Source organism: Mastigoproctus giganteus, chromosome 10, assembly GCF_048544385.1.
Source record: "Mastigoproctus giganteus isolate SK-2022 chromosome 10, ASM4854438v1, whole genome shotgun sequence".
Lineage (NCBI taxonomy): Eukaryota > Metazoa > Arthropoda > Arachnida > Uropygi > Thelyphonidae > Mastigoproctus > Mastigoproctus giganteus.
Genome location: NC_143584.1, coordinates 26169025 through 26189875, shown reverse-complemented (window position 1 = coordinate 26189875; position 20851 = coordinate 26169025). Strand labels below are relative to the sequence as shown.

Sequence of the window (20851 nt, the reverse complement as noted above, 5' to 3'; positions counted from 1 at the left end):
CAGGCGAGGGTAGCTTGGTTTTCCCCTCCGGAAACTCGGGTTTTTCATCCAACAAACAGAAAATCGACCTCAGAACACACCCAATTTACAGACAGTATACGCGGGCAATATGGCCTTAGTTGCTGATGCTCCCAAAACCCTACTACTACTTGTATTCTATGCTGATAGCACAGTTCTGCTACCTGCAAAGCCAATATCGCTCTATCCAGCTGACGCTTAAATCCTGTGCTGGTTCTTATTCTACTCCTAATAGTTGTCAAAATTTGGGTCAGTTATTAAACTTCACCTTTGAGGACTTTAAACTAAGTAAACCTAATTCATCTGTTATTACGCTGAAAGAAAAACGTTTGCTTATATTTGACTCTATCTTATGTGTGTTTTGTATGCTAAAATTGAACGATGTCGTTGAGTTTCCTCTCTTATCAATATTTTGGTGGCAATTGAAAATGTTGTTTTAGCAACATTTATGCGTATTACTGAAGTGTGAACCCCGTCTTATATATAAAAATACTATGATATATAATAACCAGAAGTATTTGTGAAATTTATTTTTGTGAAGTTTGCTATGGATACCAAACGAAAGTGTAAGTTATCTCCAGACTCGTTCTGCAATTTTGTGGTATTGTGTAGAACCGAAGCAGATGAAGCATAACCATCTGCCAAGTTTTGCGGTGCAATTCAAGCCTAGTTTGGAATGCTTATGGGTAATCAAGATTGCAACGTGGTAGAAATTTCTACCACAGGTGGAATTTCTGCAGTTGCAAGTCAGCATTAAAAGGATGGTTTCGTGGTAGCCATAAGAGATACGACTGAGCCGACAAGCCGTGACTGCTACTTTTGTTTGGTGGATATATCCAATTTTAAACGCTGTGGTGCATTTCAGCTTACTATCTTCTATTGCTCCGGTGGCACATAATGAAGACCTGCCAGCTCCAAACCCCCCACCTATGAGTGAAGAGTTTCAGAACTTGATGACGAATCTGGTGAATAGGATAACTGGGATTAGACCTCAGAATCTTGTTCTATTAAATCGCTACAGTTTCCTAATCAGCAGGAATTGGATGACTTAGTTGAGGAACTTGGGTCTAACCAAATCAAGTGCAGAGCGCTTGACAATTCGTTTAAAACAGCAAAATCTACTGGATGCCAGTTGCAAGGCTTCCACATACAGAAAACGACATGCTACTTATGCACCTTCTGTTCATATCTAAAAAGGTAACGTATTAGAAAAGATCATGTATGAATGGAATGTCTGTGGGGATTTCTTGATGCTGCAAAGTTCCTTCTGGGTTTTCAAAATGCATCTGGTGTTGCAGGGCAGTAGATTCGCACCACAGGAGAAAAGGCCAGAATTGAGTTGTAGTTTGATGCATACAATTCAAAAACAAATTTAAAGCATTTGATTCTCATGGTTCCTTCAACCATACACTGTGTTTCCAAAACTGTCTGATTTAGATGTGAGAAATATCATATTTATTGGTCCACAAGTTAAGCAGATGTTGGCTTTACAAGAAACGGAAAACAATGTCTCATTGATACTCCCACAGACACCTAGTGTAATCCATGGCATTGCGTGTAAGGACAGTAATCGGGCAATAAGTGGCCCTACTAGATATTGAATAAAGGTTTTAATTTTTTGGCCAGTGAGTATATATCAAATTGATTAACAGTGTTTAATTTCCTTATAGAATCGAGTACCTGAAATACCTGATTTATTTCGTCTTGCAGTGAATTGCTTTTGGTAACGTTTTCAAGGATTTTTGTTTTGATTAACCCGAGAAGGGTTTCTACTTTTTTAATTTCAGTTTTTTTTTTTTTTACTTTTCTCTTTATTTATGGAAAAGTTTAATACTCGATTCTATACGGAAATTAAACGCTGTTAATCAATTGATATACACTCACTGGCCAAAAAATTAAAACCTTTACTCAATATCTAGTAGGGCCACTTTATTGCCCGATTACTGTTCTTTTACGTCGTGCCATGGATTACACTAGGCCTAGCTCCAGATTTGACCATTCCTCCCTTAGGTTATTCGTCATCTTATTGTGATCGGTAGAGAACAACGAAATCGAACTGCTCTTTCTAATATATCGCATACGTTCTTAAATGGATTCAGATCTGAAAAATTAGACGGTCAGGATAGATGTTGGAAATCTTGGGAATGTTGCTCGAACCATTCGGATAAAACATTTGCAGGGTGGATAGTTGCTTTGTCGTCTTGGGAAAAAAAACCCATCGAAATCCGTGTAAAAATGAAGCATTTCAGAATGTAGTTGGTCCGATATGACAAAGATATTCGTTGGAAGTAATACAACCCTCTAACGGTATGAGCAGACCCAGTCTCTACCAAAAGAACATACTCTATACCATGGTACCACCTCCAGGCCCTCGTGAGTAGCAGAGTTGGTATTATCATCATCATCCTCACACCGAATGGAAAAGACCTAAGTTAACTGTAATCCCACCAATGACGCGTGGAATTTTTATGGTCTTTTACACAACGTGGCTGCGTTAGTCGGTCTCAGTTGAGAGCGCAATATGGCCCAAGTTGCTTATGCGCCTAAAAGTGTACAACAACCAACCCAACCACCTCCATCCACTTGAATGTTGGACATGAGACAGTCAGGATGCGTGGCTTCATGAAATACACGCCACACGTTCACCTTACCATTGGTTCAAAAAAGAGTAATTCGAGACGCGTCAGATCACATGATTTTTTTTTCTCGCTGTTCCACAGTCCGGTCTTGACGCTGGCGGCACCACTCCAGTTGAATATTTCGATTTTTTATAAAGAAAAGTGGCTTTCGTAGAGGCCCAACTACCAGACTCTACATTCTTCAACTCCTGCCGCATAGTTCGGTTGGAAATGGCTCTTTCTTTTCCTAAATTAAATTTATCATTCATTTGCTGCACACTGCACCTTCTATTCCCACGCACAATTCTTTAAATTCCTGATCTTGTTCTTGGAATACCAAGTTTCTGCCGCATTTATTCTTCTTAGAGCTGCAATCTCCTTTCGTCCTCCACTTATTCTATATTTTCGAGATAGATGCTTTCGATAGACCAGTGATTTCCTTTGTTTTCTCAGTTTTGGTTCATGCTAAATGTGCTCCAAAAATACACCATTCTAAAAACCTGAAGGACCGCCTGTTTTTCCTCTCATAATCGATGAACTAAGAAGCCCTAAGAAAGGATATATTGCTTAGCTAATACCAAAGAACTGATGGCCATGCCATGTGGCAACTTGCATGTCGTACGTTTAATTACTGCTGATGCCAATTCCAAAAATTCTAATTTTTTTGCTAGTGAGTGTAGTATTAGTGCATAAATTTTCTTTCATTTATTTACAAACCATCGATGCTGTGCAAAAACTAAGGAATAAGAAACTAAGAAAAGCAACGGATGCGGAATATGGAGGAAAAAGTCTTTTCAACCTATTAGCCTAGTGTTTTTCAAAGATTTTCCTTAAAGATTAATAAAATAGAAATTGTCAGCAAGTTTACCTGAATAACAGCTCCTGCCCTTACTGGTAAACAAAACTTTCTGTGAATTCCATCCCCCCGGGAAACAATTACAGAATAGAAAGAATGAACCCAGCCAATGACGCTTAGACAACAGAACACTTTGCTTGATCCTACCCTAATGAACAGCCATCACCTTGACGAAAAGAAGTCCTCAGCCGCTAAGACTTGTAATAACGAACGCTGTTAGAGGATGTGTTGGGACGTAAATGTATACTTGAGGATTTACGCGTGCCCCTGTCCATACAGATAGGTGGCATCTTGTTCCTTTTATACTCAGGGACAATGGCTTTCTATAAGAGTGCGACACTTGTCTTAGTTAGTCTTCAACAGATGCAATGGCAAAAGAAAGAAAACACATGAAAGGGATTTAAATCGCTATGGAACCTGATGGTGGGTGCTAAGAAATCAATACTTTTTGGTGACGTAACTACGATGCTGACAACCTGTGTGGGGGGGAGCAGAACGATTTATTACACGTGCATTTTCTTTGTGGATGGATTAGAGCTGTATTATTGAATTTTAGACAAATTTAAATATTTCAAAATACACTACCCTTTGAAAAAGTTTACAAACATTGATATTTTCATAGTCCATTGGACGTACAGGCCACACACAAGACAGATGTTCTAGTCATGGCACGTAGAGCTGAGCTGACTGATTTCGAGAGGGGGTTTGTTGTCGAATATCACATTAGTGGCTTGTCAATTCGTCCAGTTGCTGACAGCGTACACCATCTTCGACCGTTGGTGATCTTATTATGAAATTTAAGACTGATGGTACGGCATCAACAGGGGTTGACACGCAAAAAAGTAAAAATTATAAAAACTAAGAGTTTGATTCAGCCTTTCTGTTTTTTGTTGCTTTGAAGGTTTTTGGCATTTATTGAGGCTAAATTTGGGGCGAGGGGGAATCAAAATACTGAAGTAGCAACTTCTTACATTAAAGATATGACACTAATTGTGCTGATAGTTGGGGTTGCAATTGTTCTGTAGGTAGCACAGTAAAGTCAAACGTTAATTCGGGCGTGAAAAGTGTACTATACTCATTAATGTCGATAAGAATCCAGTTGATGTCATCTCAACATGCCAATAAGATGAATTTCAAATAACCCACACAGTTTTTATGTGTTTTTCTTGCTTTGCATGTTTTAAAGTATTTTAAGAAAATTCGGGCCATTGTCCGATTTGTATTTACCAAGTGGTTTTTAGTGTTCCAGTATGCTTTCCAGCAGTTCCAATTTCTTGCTTCAATCCTTGAACTGACTTTGGTTGTTTCTGTAAAGAACGACATATTATCCTTAAGAAAATTCAACGAGAACACCAGGAAGAATTGGGTAACATTTTTCTTCAAGGAGACGCAGATAGCAATTAGCAGACACCGTATCGTCGATAAAAATTCAATAATTAGACCAACTATATACTAGCTGACACATGCATGCTGCTGTTATTTCTGCAATTAAATTTCTAGCTTTTCTGTGGCCTATATAAGCATATTCAAGGCCATAATACTACGCATGCCTAGGTAATCGCCCATCCGCGAACCAACGCATTCCACTTACCCACAAAGCAATTGCCGGACCCTGGATGATATTCATTGCTATGTAACAGATAACGCTAAGTGCAGCGCCACTACTTTGCTTAATAGGGGAGCTTGAAGTGGCTAAAATCACTTTGACCTTCAGTACAAAGGACCGACATCTCCCTATAGCTGCCGCCATGCAGTGTGTATTATGTCTTTGGAAACAGAGGGGCAGAATGGCGAGACCCAACATTCCCTATATTGCGAGAGTATAGGTTTAATACACACCTAACCCAACCTTAATTTTTTATCCTCACCAGCCACCCTTCAAAATACACAATTAATATTACTTGCCCTCTAAGTAATTAAGAGCACAACTCAACTTTGTCTTCTCCAATGGAACCTCTGCTGCATAGCCATTCTCAGACAGGTTTAATTTGGCATTACACTGTGTTCCTTGGCTAGATTTTTGTCTTAAGTCTCTTTTGATCTGAATATGCGTTGCGTTCAGGTTTTATCAGTGAAATCTTCCATTCTACATTTTCATAAATTCTCGTCTTTCATCAAAACCATGGTTATTTTCGAAAAATGAATATTTACACATTTGGCTTGTGTAAAAATATTTGGATTCCTTTTCTGCTACACCAAAGCAAAAGTTCTGAATAGTTATTAGTGCACAGACTGATCATTTACTTTGGATGGCTAGGATTAGCTTGATAAATCTCGTTCTGTCATGTCCAACTGTGTGCCTCCCTTGGTTTTCCGACAAAAAGAGATTAGAAGAATCCCGAACAACTTATGGATTCTGATGAAATTTATCCACTGTTATCTACTTGTTCTTAAAATCTGTTCCACAGTCATCCAGAGATACTCTTATTGTAGTAATGTTTCCCTTCTGCTTGAAAATTTGCTAATATCCGACCAGTTCCTTAAAAGGGTTAAAAATCCCTCATTTCCAATTATCACCTCATTGCACTTGTCTCAACTCTTTCCAAAGTAATGGAGAAATCCATATAACAGCAGTACTATCCTGAAATCTTCATCAGTGCCAATAACTGATGATGCCTTGGATTATATTCTTCATCTGTAAATAGTTCATTGTAAAGATTGGTGGGACTTTGTATAACGACCCTTTAGAAAGTTATCATCTGATGGACTGTCCCGAATTTATTTGTTTAGGTTTCCACTTTTATCTCTGACTACGCACCGCATGGGATTGCAGGGTGGCTCTCTGTCTTTTAATTTTTCAGCTAAAATTTAAATTTCCCCAGAGGTTCTGTTCTTTTGCACACTCTTTTCCTCCTATATAGAAATGCCCTTCTTCCATAACTGGAAATTCTATGCATGGTTTCAGCGATTATCGTCCAGGTAGGCTGACAGGTTGCAGTGAACAACCCGAGGAAGTTCGTGATGATCCAAGAAGTGGGCATCTGTCGGCCTCTCTAAATGAGAACATGCCACAGTTCAGGAAATTGTTTTAAGAGATCGTTGTTTGACCCTCAGAATGATGACTGATGAGTTGGATATGAATAAGGAGACGATTTCTCAAATTCTGCATGAAGGAAGATCTGTGCAAAACTTGTGCCGCCACAGCCTCATGGATGAGCAGAAGCAATGAAAATTGTCCAGACTTCATCCAGACTTGTCGAGACAATCCTAATCTCCTCGAGTGTATTGCACCAGAGATTAGTGTTGGGTGTTTCGATACGACCCAGAGACGACCCACCGGACTTAGAATCACCAAGGTTCAAAACGTTTCCTTTACAGAAGTCCAGGATGAATACGATGCTGATCATGTTTTTCTACAAACAGGATGTGAATCACAAGGAACTTTTACCTGAAGGGGAGAGAGAGTCAATGCTTCATTCTACGTACAGGTGTTTCAATGACAATTGAAGCGCATTTCCCGTTTGAGGCCACGATATTGCGCACTTGTTGTGAAGACATTTCTGACGAAACATGGCATTTTACAGAGCAACCAACAGCTGCACTCAAAGGAAAGAGATTCAGGATGTTAAGGACATAACGAAAAACGTAATCTCTTTGGACGCCTTCGCTGATTCTTTTCAGAAACCCTTAGAACGATGTAATAAGTACATTCAATCAGGTGGCGATTACTCTGAGTAAAAATAAAAGCATTTTTTGAGTTTCTTCACTTTGTGTTCTTTTTTATTGCACCAGTCCGGCAATTTAATTGCCACGCCTCAAAGATTAAATATAGTTTCAATGCAGTATTTGTTAACTCCACCAACCCCACCACAGAAAAATCTATTCATATAAAAGAAAGTATATTTCGCATAATACTCTGGAACAAGAAGTCAGTTCGAGTCCAAATTTTCAACCTATCTTCTGTTGGTCTTTGGAAAAAATACAAGTCCAATTACGATTTCACAGCCCTGGTTTCCTTCTCCTCCCAACTACATCAAAGTATGTTATCGCATTAATTGACAATAAAACTGTGCATTACTATCAAATTTTCAACCTATATTCTGTTGACCTCTGGGATGGTTCTAAGTTCAGTTCTGATTTCGTAGTAGCATTCCCTCCTCACTTTCGCCTACAGAAGTTTTACTATAAATGTGGAACAAGAACTCTTTGCTAAGGAACTACTTTTGTGGCCTGCGACTTTCACCATTTTATGTGTTGGCCGTTGACCGAAAGAGGTTGGATGACTCTGATCTAACACTAAGAACATCTTGAACAACACAACGACTTAAACACACAATTAACCTTGTGCAACACTTAATTGTCAAACCTTTGTATTTCGATGAATCTTCTTGGAAAGTCCCATAATTTTCTGAAATGTAGCGCACTGCTCACATTAACTAACATAATTTGATCTACTTTTATTGTAATAGGGGGTGATCATATTTAAAAAAAGAAAACACTGCAATATGCTGTTATTTCATGTCATGATTAATTACGTTTTTTCGATGGGTGATATAAATTTGAGAAACTGTTTGTTGATCAAATACCCCAGAGAGCTTCCGCGATAAGATCACTAATTACCGAAACCCGCCACGTATTTCATCTGCCTGTAGATGTCTCCAGTGTGTTCTATCTCAGCTGTTACACTGCACCACCGACCTCGTACTCACTTATTAGCTGCTGCCCCATGGCACTTTCCGATTTAACACCAGGCTTGCTGTGCTGTCCAAACAAAAGAAAAAGGCACAAAGCTTCAGGGTAGAAAATGGCTGCCCTTATCTCCATTCGCTGGAGCAAAAATCTTTGCGTTCATCATAAATAAAAGTGATTTTTAAACTGTGGATTTATATATCGCCAACCAACTTTTTCCTAAGAGCTAGAATAAACATTGAAGACACGCGGTTGATCACGTGATTAATATACGTGCTGGCTTGTAACGATTAGATTTGTTTTGAGTTACAGAACTTTGTGTATATTTGTATTTAAATTCCTACAGGTGTAGTTTTTGCAGGCCTTAAATTTCGTAGAAAGATGGTCCTCGTGTTGGATCTAGTATTCCCCAAGGTTGTTCTTTCTCCCACTCTTTTCCCTCTCGTGCATTAATGACCACATTACGCATGAAATGTAATATCCCCATTGACTGGCAGTTCTGTCCATAGTTTTTCTGACAATAGTACATTGCATTTTACTTTCAATTTGACATTTTACTTTCCCTGCTAAAACAGCATCAACTTCTCGAATATCCACTACCAGTTCTCAGTGGGACAAAGATAACTTAATTGATTTCATTCCTTCTAAAACTCAGTCCTCTCTTATATCTCGCAAAAAGGTTTCTGAGACAGACTAACTCAGACACATTTGAAATAATCTCCTAAAAAAAACTGTTTAACTTGGATGGCACTCAGATTTCTGAACAAGAACCCATATCTCTATTAAGGATTACCTTGAATTCCAATCTATTTTGTCATATGCACATCCTTTACATTTAAAAAGCTGGGTTTTCTCTTTCGTTATCAGCGTTGCTCTTCTTCTAAACAACCCACTCTTTGCAAATCTCAAATACGCCCTGCCATGGAATATCGTTCCCACATCTGGGGCTGTGTCCCCTCTCTCAGCCTTCTAGACTCCATTCAAAAGAGAGCAGTTAGGTTAATGACCCATCTCTCTCTCTCTTCCAAACCAGTCCGAACACGTGCTGCAAACAATCAGCATCCTTTTACTGTCCAATTTCAAACTCACAGAACCAGCTTTTCTTCCTCCTCATTTATTCCTTTAAATTCCGTTTTCTGGAACAACCTCCCTCCAGACGTGTTTTAAAAATCACAATCTACAGAAATTCAGGTCTGATGTCAACAAGTATCTTCCTTCATCTTCTCAACCATCAACTCAAAGGTTTTAATACCTTTCGTGTTTAAGGTTTTCATTAAAAAAATCTCACAATGGCTTAGTCACAGACATTTCCGGTTTTCCGTCATCTATTGGTTAACAAATATTAACTAATAGGGGACGGTTGTAGGTTAATAAATATTAACCGAGACCTCCTCTAATAGTTTGATAATTACATCAGCTAGTACCCAGTCACAATACTAATCACTGCACTTTTTAAATTTTCATACATTTTGGCTGGTTTTATTTTGTGCACAATTCCAAATCGTTCAAGCAGAAGAAACCATAGAAGCAACCAACCGACTCTCGGAGAGCTGCACATTAAAATGACAAAAGACAGCGAATGGACAAGTCGATCACCCTTCTGTTCGTTTAAGATCTAATTTTTTTTTCTTTGCAAAGAAGAGAAAATTCAATATCCATTTCCTGTTGGGCTGCTAGATTTTTTTTTCCTTCTCCTGAATAAGCGACACATGAATGATGAGACACAGAGCCCTTTCTTCATATTTGCTCTTTCCTTTTAGCTTTTTATACTTTCAACTGACTATTTTCATTGATGGAACTTCTGTTTAAGATATAATATCCGATCTGTCCCCGGTCCTGTATACGCATTAATAGTTTGGCATTCAGGACTTGGTGATAAACGAGTTGGTTTTTGTGTTGTTGCAGCCTTTTGAAAATGCCATCTTTTCAAACAAACTTTAAAGAATGTTGGAATATTTTATATTGGTTAGCAACGAAAATGTATTGATAGAAAATGCTAAGGGATGACCTCTTAACTTGAGTAGAAAGTAAGTGTCATATTAGCGCTGCTAAAATAAGAGATCTGTTTTTCTCCAATTTTCAATTGTCAAATCAGTGGTTATAGACCAGGGAGGACTCTAATCTCCCTGCATCATGAACTATTACTTATATCCTGTTATTGTGGATAAAATCTTACTTAACGAACTTATTTGTGATGGGGACCCGCAAGATTCAACTTTAGGACCACATTTTTTCATCATTTTGGGAATGATTTATTACTTCATTTGGATTGTAATTACTCATTTCATCTGGGGTCTTCCACTGGTTTTTAATTTCATCGAAAGCTGTATCTGAATAAACGCCGAAAACTGAGTTTATTGTAATATACACTCAGTGATCACTGAATTATGACCACCTCATCCGTAATGGACTGTGCTGCATAGCTCACAAAAAAAAAAAAAAAAAAAAAAAAAAAGCCGTAATTTGCATCTGCAAGTCAAAATGATAAAAGTAGAAGTTATGGGACTTAGTAAATTTATCACAAAGTTTCTGGAGGGTGTGATTATGGGAGTCGTGCGTCTGGTGCTTCCATATTGGAAACGGGACGTCTTGTTGGTTGATCACGGCCCATGGTTAAATTGTACAAAGAATGGTGTCTTTTTTGCAATTTGTGAATTGTACAAATAACGTATTGCGTAAGGTGGATGTTCATGGTGAGAGAAGGGTGTAGTGCGTTGTGGGGTTCAACGGCATGGCACTTACAGTTGACATCGCAATACAATATGGGAAATGCAAGAACAATATCCCAAATGATGATGCTCGCACACTCAGATGTATGGGGTTCCACAGCAGACGACCGGAGAGACATCCTCTCCTCACGATAATCATTGTTGACAGCAGTTGCTGTGGTATCAACCACATGCTGTTTGGACACTGGGCGACTGGAAACGAATTTGCTGGTTGGATGAGGCCAAATACGTGGTTCAGCACGACGACGGATGACTTAGTCTGTAACGCAAGCAACGTCGTGCATGGTGCTTGCTATTCAGGCTGGTTGCGATGGTTGCTTAATATAGGGCACGTTTTGCTGGCGAGAACTAGGATTCTCTGGTGTGTATAGACCAACGTTTCACTGCTGAAGTCTACCAGCAGCTCTTAGGAGACCATGTACACCCTGCCAAGTTGCATTTTTCACCAAGGCAAACGAGATCTTCCAGGACTCCGTATCATGGGGCCGCACTGTGTACGAGTGGTTCGAGGAACACAGTGAAGATATCATCCATCTTGATTGGTCTCAAACTTCGCCTGACCTCAGTTAATTGAACACTTGTGGGATGTTTTGGAACTGGAAGTGAGTGAGGGGTATGAACAGGCAACAGTCATCTATTCCCACACTATGGAAAGCCTTGTAGGTAGCATAGCTGCAGAGCGGATCTCTATGGATGTCTTCAGACATCTAGTGGAGTTAATGCCTAGGCGAATAGTGGGTGTTAATCGTGTGAATGGTGGGTTAAGCGCTATTAGGTAGGTGATCATAATTCAGTGATCACTCAGTGTACATCGAAAGAGTCAAACCTATTCTTGTCAGTGATTGTAAGCCTTAATGGTTGCTTGTCTTCATTATCTTTCAAGTATTGTTATATTTTCTTAGACATGTCTCGATAATATCCTGTTTGTATGTTTTTAATAAAAAAAAACAATTGATGTCCCAGATAAGGATACTGACCCTACATATCCTTAATTGTTATTCTAAATGTATAATTACGCTGTATCCAACAACTAATATCGTGCATTAAAATTCAGCAAGTATACTCCATGGGCAGTTGGTTGTTTTCAAAAGCTTTTCCTTCTCATCCAGCTGACTGCATTTATTATCATTGTCAAGCGATAAAACTGAAAGACGTAAACATGGAGCATGAGTCTCGCAACAGTAGAGGTTACCACGAAACCTGTTTTTTGACTTGGCTCCAATAACTGTCTTTGGCGTTAACAGCAAGTTCGGGTACTTGTACAAAAAGTTGCCTGGGTTAGTTCCAATTGCAGATGGTTAAGGGATCAAGGACGTTCGACTGCTCTGGAATTCCTCCAGACACAAAGGAAGTAAAAAACGAGTTAAGAATATAATCTGCTATTTATCTGATTTACCAAGATCTGCAATCTTTGCAGCCAGAAGTCTGGATTTCAAAATAAGCTTCGAATGGGATTTATAAAAACAAAAACAGGATATAGCATTTGATTTGTAGTGTGGTAGTCTCTTATTAGACTTGCTAATTAAACTTGCTATTACTGCAAAAGAGTTTCCCAGAACTATTGGAGAACTCTTTTGCAGTCCAATTCGTTTTTGATTCTCCTGTCGACTTTGACAAAGTAATTAAACGTTTACTTTTTTTAGGTATATTTCTCGCTGTTCCTGCAGATGGCTTGTCTAGTATCATCTCAAAGAAGATCTCTTGTTACTTATACTGCGCCTACTCAGCTTCCGGACAGATATATTACAACAGATAGGAGCCATTTTAATGGTTCAGAAATGATGAAAGGTTCAGCTATCAACAATCAGCAAAAAGGCTCCAGTTTTCAAGAGGATGATTATCGTGGTTCTGATCATAGATCAGTTAATTCAGAAGTTCGTACATCCATCCAGAAAGGAAGCGCAATTATAACTGACAATATTCCGTCTAGAAGGCAGGAATATGAAGGAGGGCTTCCAACAGATCCTTATCAGTCAAGCCATCCGAATTCAGATACTTCTCTGAGTAGGGGAAATCTACCTCCAGTTTCTCCCAAAGGGGAAATTCCTGATAGACGTATGCAACTCCCAGTACTGACTTCTGATAGGGATTACAAAGATAGGTCTTATGAAAACAGACCTCATCAAGAATCCAGGTTGCGCCCTGATTCACAGGAAGAAAGGGGCATAAACCATTCCAGTGCTCTTCCACGTTATGATCAAGGAACGAGAAACTCAAATGGAAATCCAAAGTATGACGATCGTCAGCTTTCTCGATATCCTCCTGAAAGAGAGATACCAAGTAGAAACCCACTGCCAATTGGTCCTGCGAGAGACGAATACAGTAGAGGGAGAGACAGTGTAGAAAGTCCTAGTAGAAGATACGAAACCGACATTTCTTCAGATAGGGACAGTTCTTATGATGATTACAACTCAAGGTCATCTGACTCGTCCAATAACAGGCGTACGCTGGATTCAAGCAGAGATGCTTACCAAGGACGGCCAAATCCTAGAGATGTAGCATATGAAGATAGAGATGTACCACGACGTTCTGATTATCCATCTGATTCGTCTTCAGGAAGGCCTCTTGGTGACGATCGTCAAAGGCCGTTTAAGAGTGACGATACAAGAAAAGGCGACTTTTCCGAAGACAGATATCGGATTGATTCCCTTCCTTGCAGAGACAGAAGTTGTGAAGGCAGAATCTCAGATCACCTTTCCCGTCCAAGGAGTGATGACAGACAGGGTCCAAGGAGACTAGATTCTAATTCAAATAGAGATACCATTCAAGATACGCGCAGGTTAGGAGATGACGCGTATGATGATAGAAGAGATGTGAATTACAGACGTGACTCAAATGAGAGAAGATACCAATCAGATTCGAATCCTGTAAGATCCCGCGATAGAGGAAGAGATTCCATTACAAGAAGGGATGAAAGACGACCTGTTGATCGAGATGATGAGAGGAGATCAATTGCAGATCCAATTCGAGATTCGGTTCCTGATAAAGGTCGGCCGGAAGGAATGAACACTGGAACAGCAAGACGAAATACTGATGTGGGCCGAGATCCATACAGAGGAACAGAACGAAGAACTGAAGATCGGCTAGAAAGGGATCGATCGGAATCCATGTATCGCTCTAATAAACCACAGTCAGATAACTCTGATGTGAAGATCCACACAACGTCCAGGGAAGATTCTCCTCAAGAATATGCCAAAGGTGACAAACCTCCCACCAGAGTTATTGATGATAGAGATTCAAGGGATGGTGGACGATATTATACCCAAGATAGAAGGGATGAAGCACGTTATGATCCTCAGTCGAGAATGGACGAAGATCGCTTTGATTCTCGTTCGAGGGCAGATGAAAGACGTTATGATTCTCGAAGAGATGAAGCACGATATGATGCTCAGGCTAGAGGGGATGATGTAAGCTACAATCCCCCTGTAAGGAGAGGCGATGACCGCTACGATCCTCCTTCAAGGAGGAACGATGACCGTTATGATCCCCCTCCAAGGAGAGACGACTACCGCTATGATCCCCCTCCAAGAAGAGACGACTACCGCTATGATCCCCCTCCTAGGAGAGACGACTACCGCTATGATCCCCCTCCTAGGAGAGACGGCGACCGTTACGATCCCCCTCCGAGGAGAGACGACGGCCGCTACGATCCCCCTCCAAGAAGAGGAGACGACCGCTACGATCCCCCTCCAAGAAGAGGAGACGGCCGCTACGATCCCCCTCCAAGGAGAGGCGACGACCGCTACGATCCCCCTCCAAGGAGAGACGACGACCACTACGATCTTCCTCTGCCACGAAGAGATGACGATCTCCCTCCGCCACGAAGAGATGACGATCTCCCTCCGCCACGGAGAGGTGACGACCTTCCTCCACCACGGAGAGGTGACGACCTTCCTCCACCACGGAGAGGTGACGACCTTCCTCCACCACGGAGAGGTGACGACCTTCCTCCACTACGGAGAGGTGACGACCTTCCTCCACCACGGAGAGGTGGCGATCTTCCTCCAGCACGGAAAGATGACGACCTTCCTCCAGCACGGAAAGATGACGACCTTCTTCCACCACGGAGAGATGACGACCTTCCTCCACCACGGAGAGACGGGGATCGCTACGACCCATCATACAGAAGGGGTGACGACCGTTACGATCCTCCATCTAGAAGGGATGGCGACCGTTACGGTCCTCCGTCTAGGAGGAATGAAGACGTTTATGAACTCCCGTCAAGAAGTGAAGGAGCGCGCTATGACCCTCAGTCGGGGAAAGGTGAAGCAGGTTATGATTCTCCAAGGAACGTTGATGTTGCACATGATACCGGCCTTGGAAGAGGAGAGAGGCGCTATGATCCCGGGACAACGCGAACTGGCGTGTATGCGAGTAGAGCTGAAGAAGGCCGCTATGATACCCATGGGAGGAGGGATGATGACCGCCGTAGTCATAACGAGCGTTATGATCCTCAGGTGAAAGGAGAAAACCCCAATGCTGATCTTCGGTCTAGGAGAGTTGAGGAACGCCTTGATGACCGTGGAAATAGGAACAGAGGGAATTATGAGCCGCAGGTAAGGAAGGAGAGTGCCCTGGGAATGAACGCTACAGTTCGTGATCTCAGTAATGATACGAAGTTTACCAAAGACCGTGACACTGCTGTGAACCAAAGACCATCAGTAGAACAGAACCTCACAGGTCTGGATGAACACATCACGAAGCCCGTGTCAGGCGAGAAGAGAGGAACAAATCCCGTTAAAATGGATGCAAATGCTTCTCATTTATCAACCTTAACCTCTTCGCCGGTCGACAATAAGGGTAGTAGACCATTGGGAACGCCTTATCCTTCCAAAAGTGCAACGGACCGAAAACATTCCACAGAAACTCCATATCGTTCGGCACCTTCAGCAAAACCAGTTTTCAGAAGCTCCAAGGAAATCATCGAGTCGCAGATATATCTGCACAGGGACGCTGACAGACAGGGAAATAAGACCGAAGTGCAGTATCCCGTTTACGATCCGCGGAAAACCAACAATGACGATAAGTTTTTCATCCGGCCTGATGAAAGGAGAGGCCGAACAGTGTGAGCAGAATCTCGTGGTAAGTAGGCCACAGAATAAATCCAAACATTAAAACACTTCTGAATTTTAAACTGCCCTTAAAGTTGATTTCAATCGATACCTTTTTGATATCATTTTATAATTAAATTATTATTTAATTATATTAAATTAAATTTCTTTGAACTTAAATTATAAGGATTGCAAGAATTATTATTTGATGTTGAGTCCTATTATTGATAACTTATTAAAATACGTTATTTAAGCTTTTTGAAGCATATCTTCGTTGTAACTCGTAAAGGATCAAACCTTTTCATCCAACTCTTATATAGACGACCTTAAGCTACCTTCTGTTATACCAAAGACACTCCACTTAATGCTTCCTGTGGTCTTCCGACAGAAGCATATTACAAGAATTCTGAACAAACTTGATGCCAAGAAAACTCTTGGTCCTGATGGAGTTTCTGCCCTTGTCTTTAAAACCTCTGCTGTTCTGTTTCGCCATTTTTCGCTTTCTTATTCCTTCTGCTTGGAAATTTGCTCAAACCCAGCCAGTTCATGAAAAAGGGTTAGAAATCCCTCTCATCCAATTATCGCCCCATTGTACTTACATCTACTCTTTCCAGAGTAATTGGCAAATCAATTAACCGCCAAAACTCCTAAGCTTTCATAAAACTTTCTTTTCTTATCAGGGATCGCCGGTATGGATTCGTCATCGTCCACTGGTGATATATGGGTTTCTGTTATTCATCTTTGGACAAATTTAATGAAAACGTTTAGTGAATCTGAAGAAGTTGCTCATAACAGTTCTGAGGCTTTTGATCGTGTTTGTCAATGTCTTAAGTTCCCATCTTATGTATTGCCAACTATTTCTTGAAATTCGTTATTCAGTTTTCTCTCTGACTTCACTGCATGTGATGGTAGGTGGTGCCGGCTCTTCTAACTTCTCCACTAATGCTGGTGTTCTCCAAGTTTCAGTTCTTTCTTCCACTCTTTTCCTTGTGTATATTAATGGATAGGATTTCCAATCAGTGGATTTTGTCGCTCTGTATGGAAATCCTATCCATAGTTTGGCTGATAATCGTACACGTTCTGCCTTCCAATTTTAGAAACCTTGTTCTGCACTAACGGTTTCGACTTCTCCAATAATCTCCACCAAGTCCTTGAAATGCCAATCTTCAGGTAATTCTTTAGTGAAAAAAAAAAAAACTTAGCGAATTTCAACTCTTCTAAAACTCATTGTCTTATATCTCGCAAAAAGGGCACTCAGATTTCTAGACCAGATCACACATCTCGGTAAGGGATTATCCTAACTTCTAATCTCTCTCTTGGCATAAGCATATCACAACACAAAACAATTAGGTTTCCATTTTCGCTCTCGGTGATTCTTAAAATCTGAACTCTGTAGAAATCACAAATCCGCTGTACCATGGAATATTGTTCCCGCATCTGGGATGGTGCTCCCAAAACCTCTCTCAGGCTTCTAGACTCCATTCAAAAGAGGGCAGAGGTTAATTAATGATCCATCTGTACAAAGTTTCTCCACTCTGTTTCAGCTGCATGTCTTTCATATAGGTATTTCTATGGGCATTATTCTTCTGAATTGGTATCTGGAAGTTCCCTCATCTTCCAAATCAGTTCGAACACTTACCGCAACCAGTCTCACAGAACCAACTTTCACTTCTCATTTATTCCTTCTACTTCCCGTGGTCTTGATCAACCTTCATTCACATGTATTTCTGAAATTCTGTCTAGCGTCAACAAGCATCTTCTGTCGTCTCAACCTACAACCCGCACATGGTATTCAGTACTGTAGATTCCAGTACATCTCTTATTTGGAGTTTTTATAAAAAAGTCCCATTAGACGGTTGTTGTTGTAAAAGGGTTTAGGAGCATCAGCAACTAAGGCCTATTGCTCCGTATATAAATTGTGTTCTGAGGTCGATTTTCTGTTTGCTGGACGAGAGCCCCAATTTTCCAGTAGAAAAAGCCATGCTGCTCTCCCCTGAGACCGAATAACTCGGGCAAATTGTGAAAAGCCCCATAAAAATTCCTCCCGTCATGTAATGGGAGTCGAACTCAGGTCTTTTTCCACCCAGTGTGGAAAGACGGCGATTTTACTAACTATGCTACCCATGAGGTCCATGTAGATGGAAGAAACTTTACCACTTACAAGAAAGAAAACTTATTCTTGACAGATTTTAGTACTACTATATTCAAGTATAATATACACTGCTGTGCAAAACTTAAGGACCAACACTATTTCTGAAGGTTACAACCACAAAATCTTTACTTAGGTACTCTTCACTGATGAGAGTAGAATTCAGTCTCAGCAGTGATTCTGGACGCCAGCTAATCTGGCGAGAGGTTGGCACACGGTATCATCCCGCACACATCACTGAAAGGGATCGATATGGCAGTCGAAGCGTTATCTTGGATGGACGTACACAACTCCAGATACTGGAAAGCGGTACTGTAACCGGTGCCCGCTACTGTACTGAGGTAATCCTTCCCCGATGTGCCATTGGCCCCGAGTTCACGTTTATGGACGATAACACCATACCCCATCGCACTGCAGTTTTGATATGCTTTTGGAAAGTAAGGACATTGTTCGTATGGATTGGCCTGCCCGTTTCCCTCGATATAAGTTCCATCGAACACATATGGGACGCTCTTGGGAGACGCCTAGCGGCACGGCCACACCCACCAGAAAATATTCACCAACTGAAGATGGCACTGACAGAGGAATGGATGGTGTTACCGCAAGAAATTATCAACAACATTGTCCTAAGTATGGACAGGCGGTGCAAAGCCTGCATCGACATTAGCGGTGGCCAGGCCATGTTTCCTACTGAGGACCACCCTTTGTTCCATCTTTGGAAGTGATGCATCTGTGTCATGGCAGCCAGTGCCATTTTTGAATAAAGTCCCTCTGTACTGTTTTGTTTCCGTTGTTGTTTCCTTCATCAATTCTGTACCTCACGAGGTTCCTTTGGTATGCTTTTCCCATATCCAGGCCACTCCTGCGGGTGAAAGGTCCTTAAATTTTGCACGCCAGTGTACATTAAAGTATGTTAAGTCAGAATTTTATTATTAATTTTTCTATTATTTTATTTTCAATTCAAGTTCATTATTATAAATTTTATGTTTTTAGATGCTCCTCTCTTTTCGACTGATTAAACCAGAGGAACCAGCTGGTTATGGTGCTACACTTGAAAGACTCATAAACGAAAGGTATGCTGTAAATAGTAGACTTCAAAGAAAACTTCAAGATATCACCACGAGATGGCGTTTAATAGACTCGGCGGGTTTTCCATTAAGTATAGCTGTCACTCTTCTAATGCTGTTAAGATTTAGATAGAGCCAGAAGTGAAACAGTGAATGATTAACCACTAATATGGGACTTTACGCATGTTTGGTTTAATAAAAGTTCACTTTCTTGAGTTGCCTCTTAATAAATAGATTAGAAGAAGACCAGTACTGGTCCAAGAATTGTGATGTCTGTGGCCCTACCTAATAAGAAAAAGTAAGCATAATTTGAATTAACAGACACTATTTTATAAATCTGAAATAATACCTCATCACCCTCTACCTTTTAGAATATCTGCAAGGTTTCCAGTTTCCTTGAGGAAAAACTGATCTGTACGTTGTTCTGCAATTACGCCCGCGGCATTTCCCCGGTCAGCTTTCAAAGCTGACAGGAGAGGCCTGCAAAGAATTGTTCTCTCGTAACGAAGGTCGACGTTGTCGCTGCAGGCACAGACCCTCAGTGAGACGATTGGGATACATGACAGCCCCACTACAGGGCTACAGAAGGCTGTGTGATGTGGGCTACCGCGGTTGTGCAGCTGTCCAGAATAATGCAAGAGCAATTATTCTGGACAGCTGCTATGAATGATATTAAGAGGGCATTCCATTCTGACCTCCATTGTAGAAACCACTACCTGAGCCGAGGCTCATCCGTGGCTAATTCTAAAATGGGAAATAAAGTCTATACTGAAATCCTTTTTATTATATTATTAAATTTTGCAACGCAATAAACCATAAAGAAAGAAATTAACAAAACAATAACGCTCGGCAACTTAGCCTCGTGCTAGGAAAATCAATCTCAAGTTTCATCTTTATTGATCTTAATAGCCCGAGTTGACATCCCTGCCACGTGGAGGCGTGCCTCTACTATCCAGCAATCTTATTCTTCTTTTAAAAACACTATTTACATAATTATTAAAATAAGTAAAGAGACGCCGGTCATTAAACATAACATAGAGGAGCTCCTTCTCCAGAATGCCCAAAGATAGTTCTAGAGTATGCCTTAAATCTGCATATTGACTGCAATACATCATGACATGTTCAGATGTCTCTTCTTCACCACAAGAGCACAGTCCAGTATCATGCAAACTTAGTTGATATAGTTTATAAGCCAATCCATGTCCGGTTACCAAAAATGTTGATTGTAATCCAAATTGTAACCAGCTCCTATTTCTAAAATCAACTATATCAACTCTTGGCAGAAACATATATGTTTGCCTCCCTTTTTCTGATGTATCCCAATATTCCTGCCATTTTATCTTAATTTCATTCACAAATCTTTTCTTCTCTAATTTTACATCTGCTTTTGTATATTCTTTATTACCATCTGGACATGTGCTCACACCAAGTACAGTTTTCTTGATATTTCTTTTTGTCAAATATGAGAGTCCTGCAACAAGTACTACATAATAGGCTGGCATCTTTCCAGCTAATACCTGCAAGGCGTCTGAAGACACCGTCCGGCATGCCCTTGTAATTCCAAGCAAAGCAAATCTTTGTGCTTGTATCAAGTATTTTTGAATAACAACATTATTTAATTTATTAACCCAAGCTCCAGCACCATAAGATATTATAGGGACAAACAAACATTCGTACAATAAATTTAATGCCCTTCCCTTAATACCCCAATCTTTCCGTATAACTCTTCGAAGC

General features: G+C 40.5%; 1 protein-coding gene across 2 annotated transcripts in view; it reads left to right on the top strand.

The window, feature by feature from the left end:
- LOC150078912 (uncharacterized) overlaps positions 1–19332 on the top strand; it is a 72768-nt gene extending 53436 nt beyond the window's left edge. For both annotated transcript variants that reach the window (XM_090382440.1, XM_090382439.1), the window contains exons 2-3: positions 12494–15932; positions 19044–19332. In XM_090382440.1, the coding sequence (XP_090238566.1) occupies positions 12518–15919 (3402 nt within the window). In that variant the 5' untranslated portion in view covers positions 12494–12517 and the 3' untranslated portion in view covers positions 15920–15932; positions 19044–19332. The remainder of the gene's footprint in view (positions 1–12493; positions 15933–19043) is intronic.
- The last annotated feature ends 1519 nt before the right edge of the window (positions 19333–20851 follow it).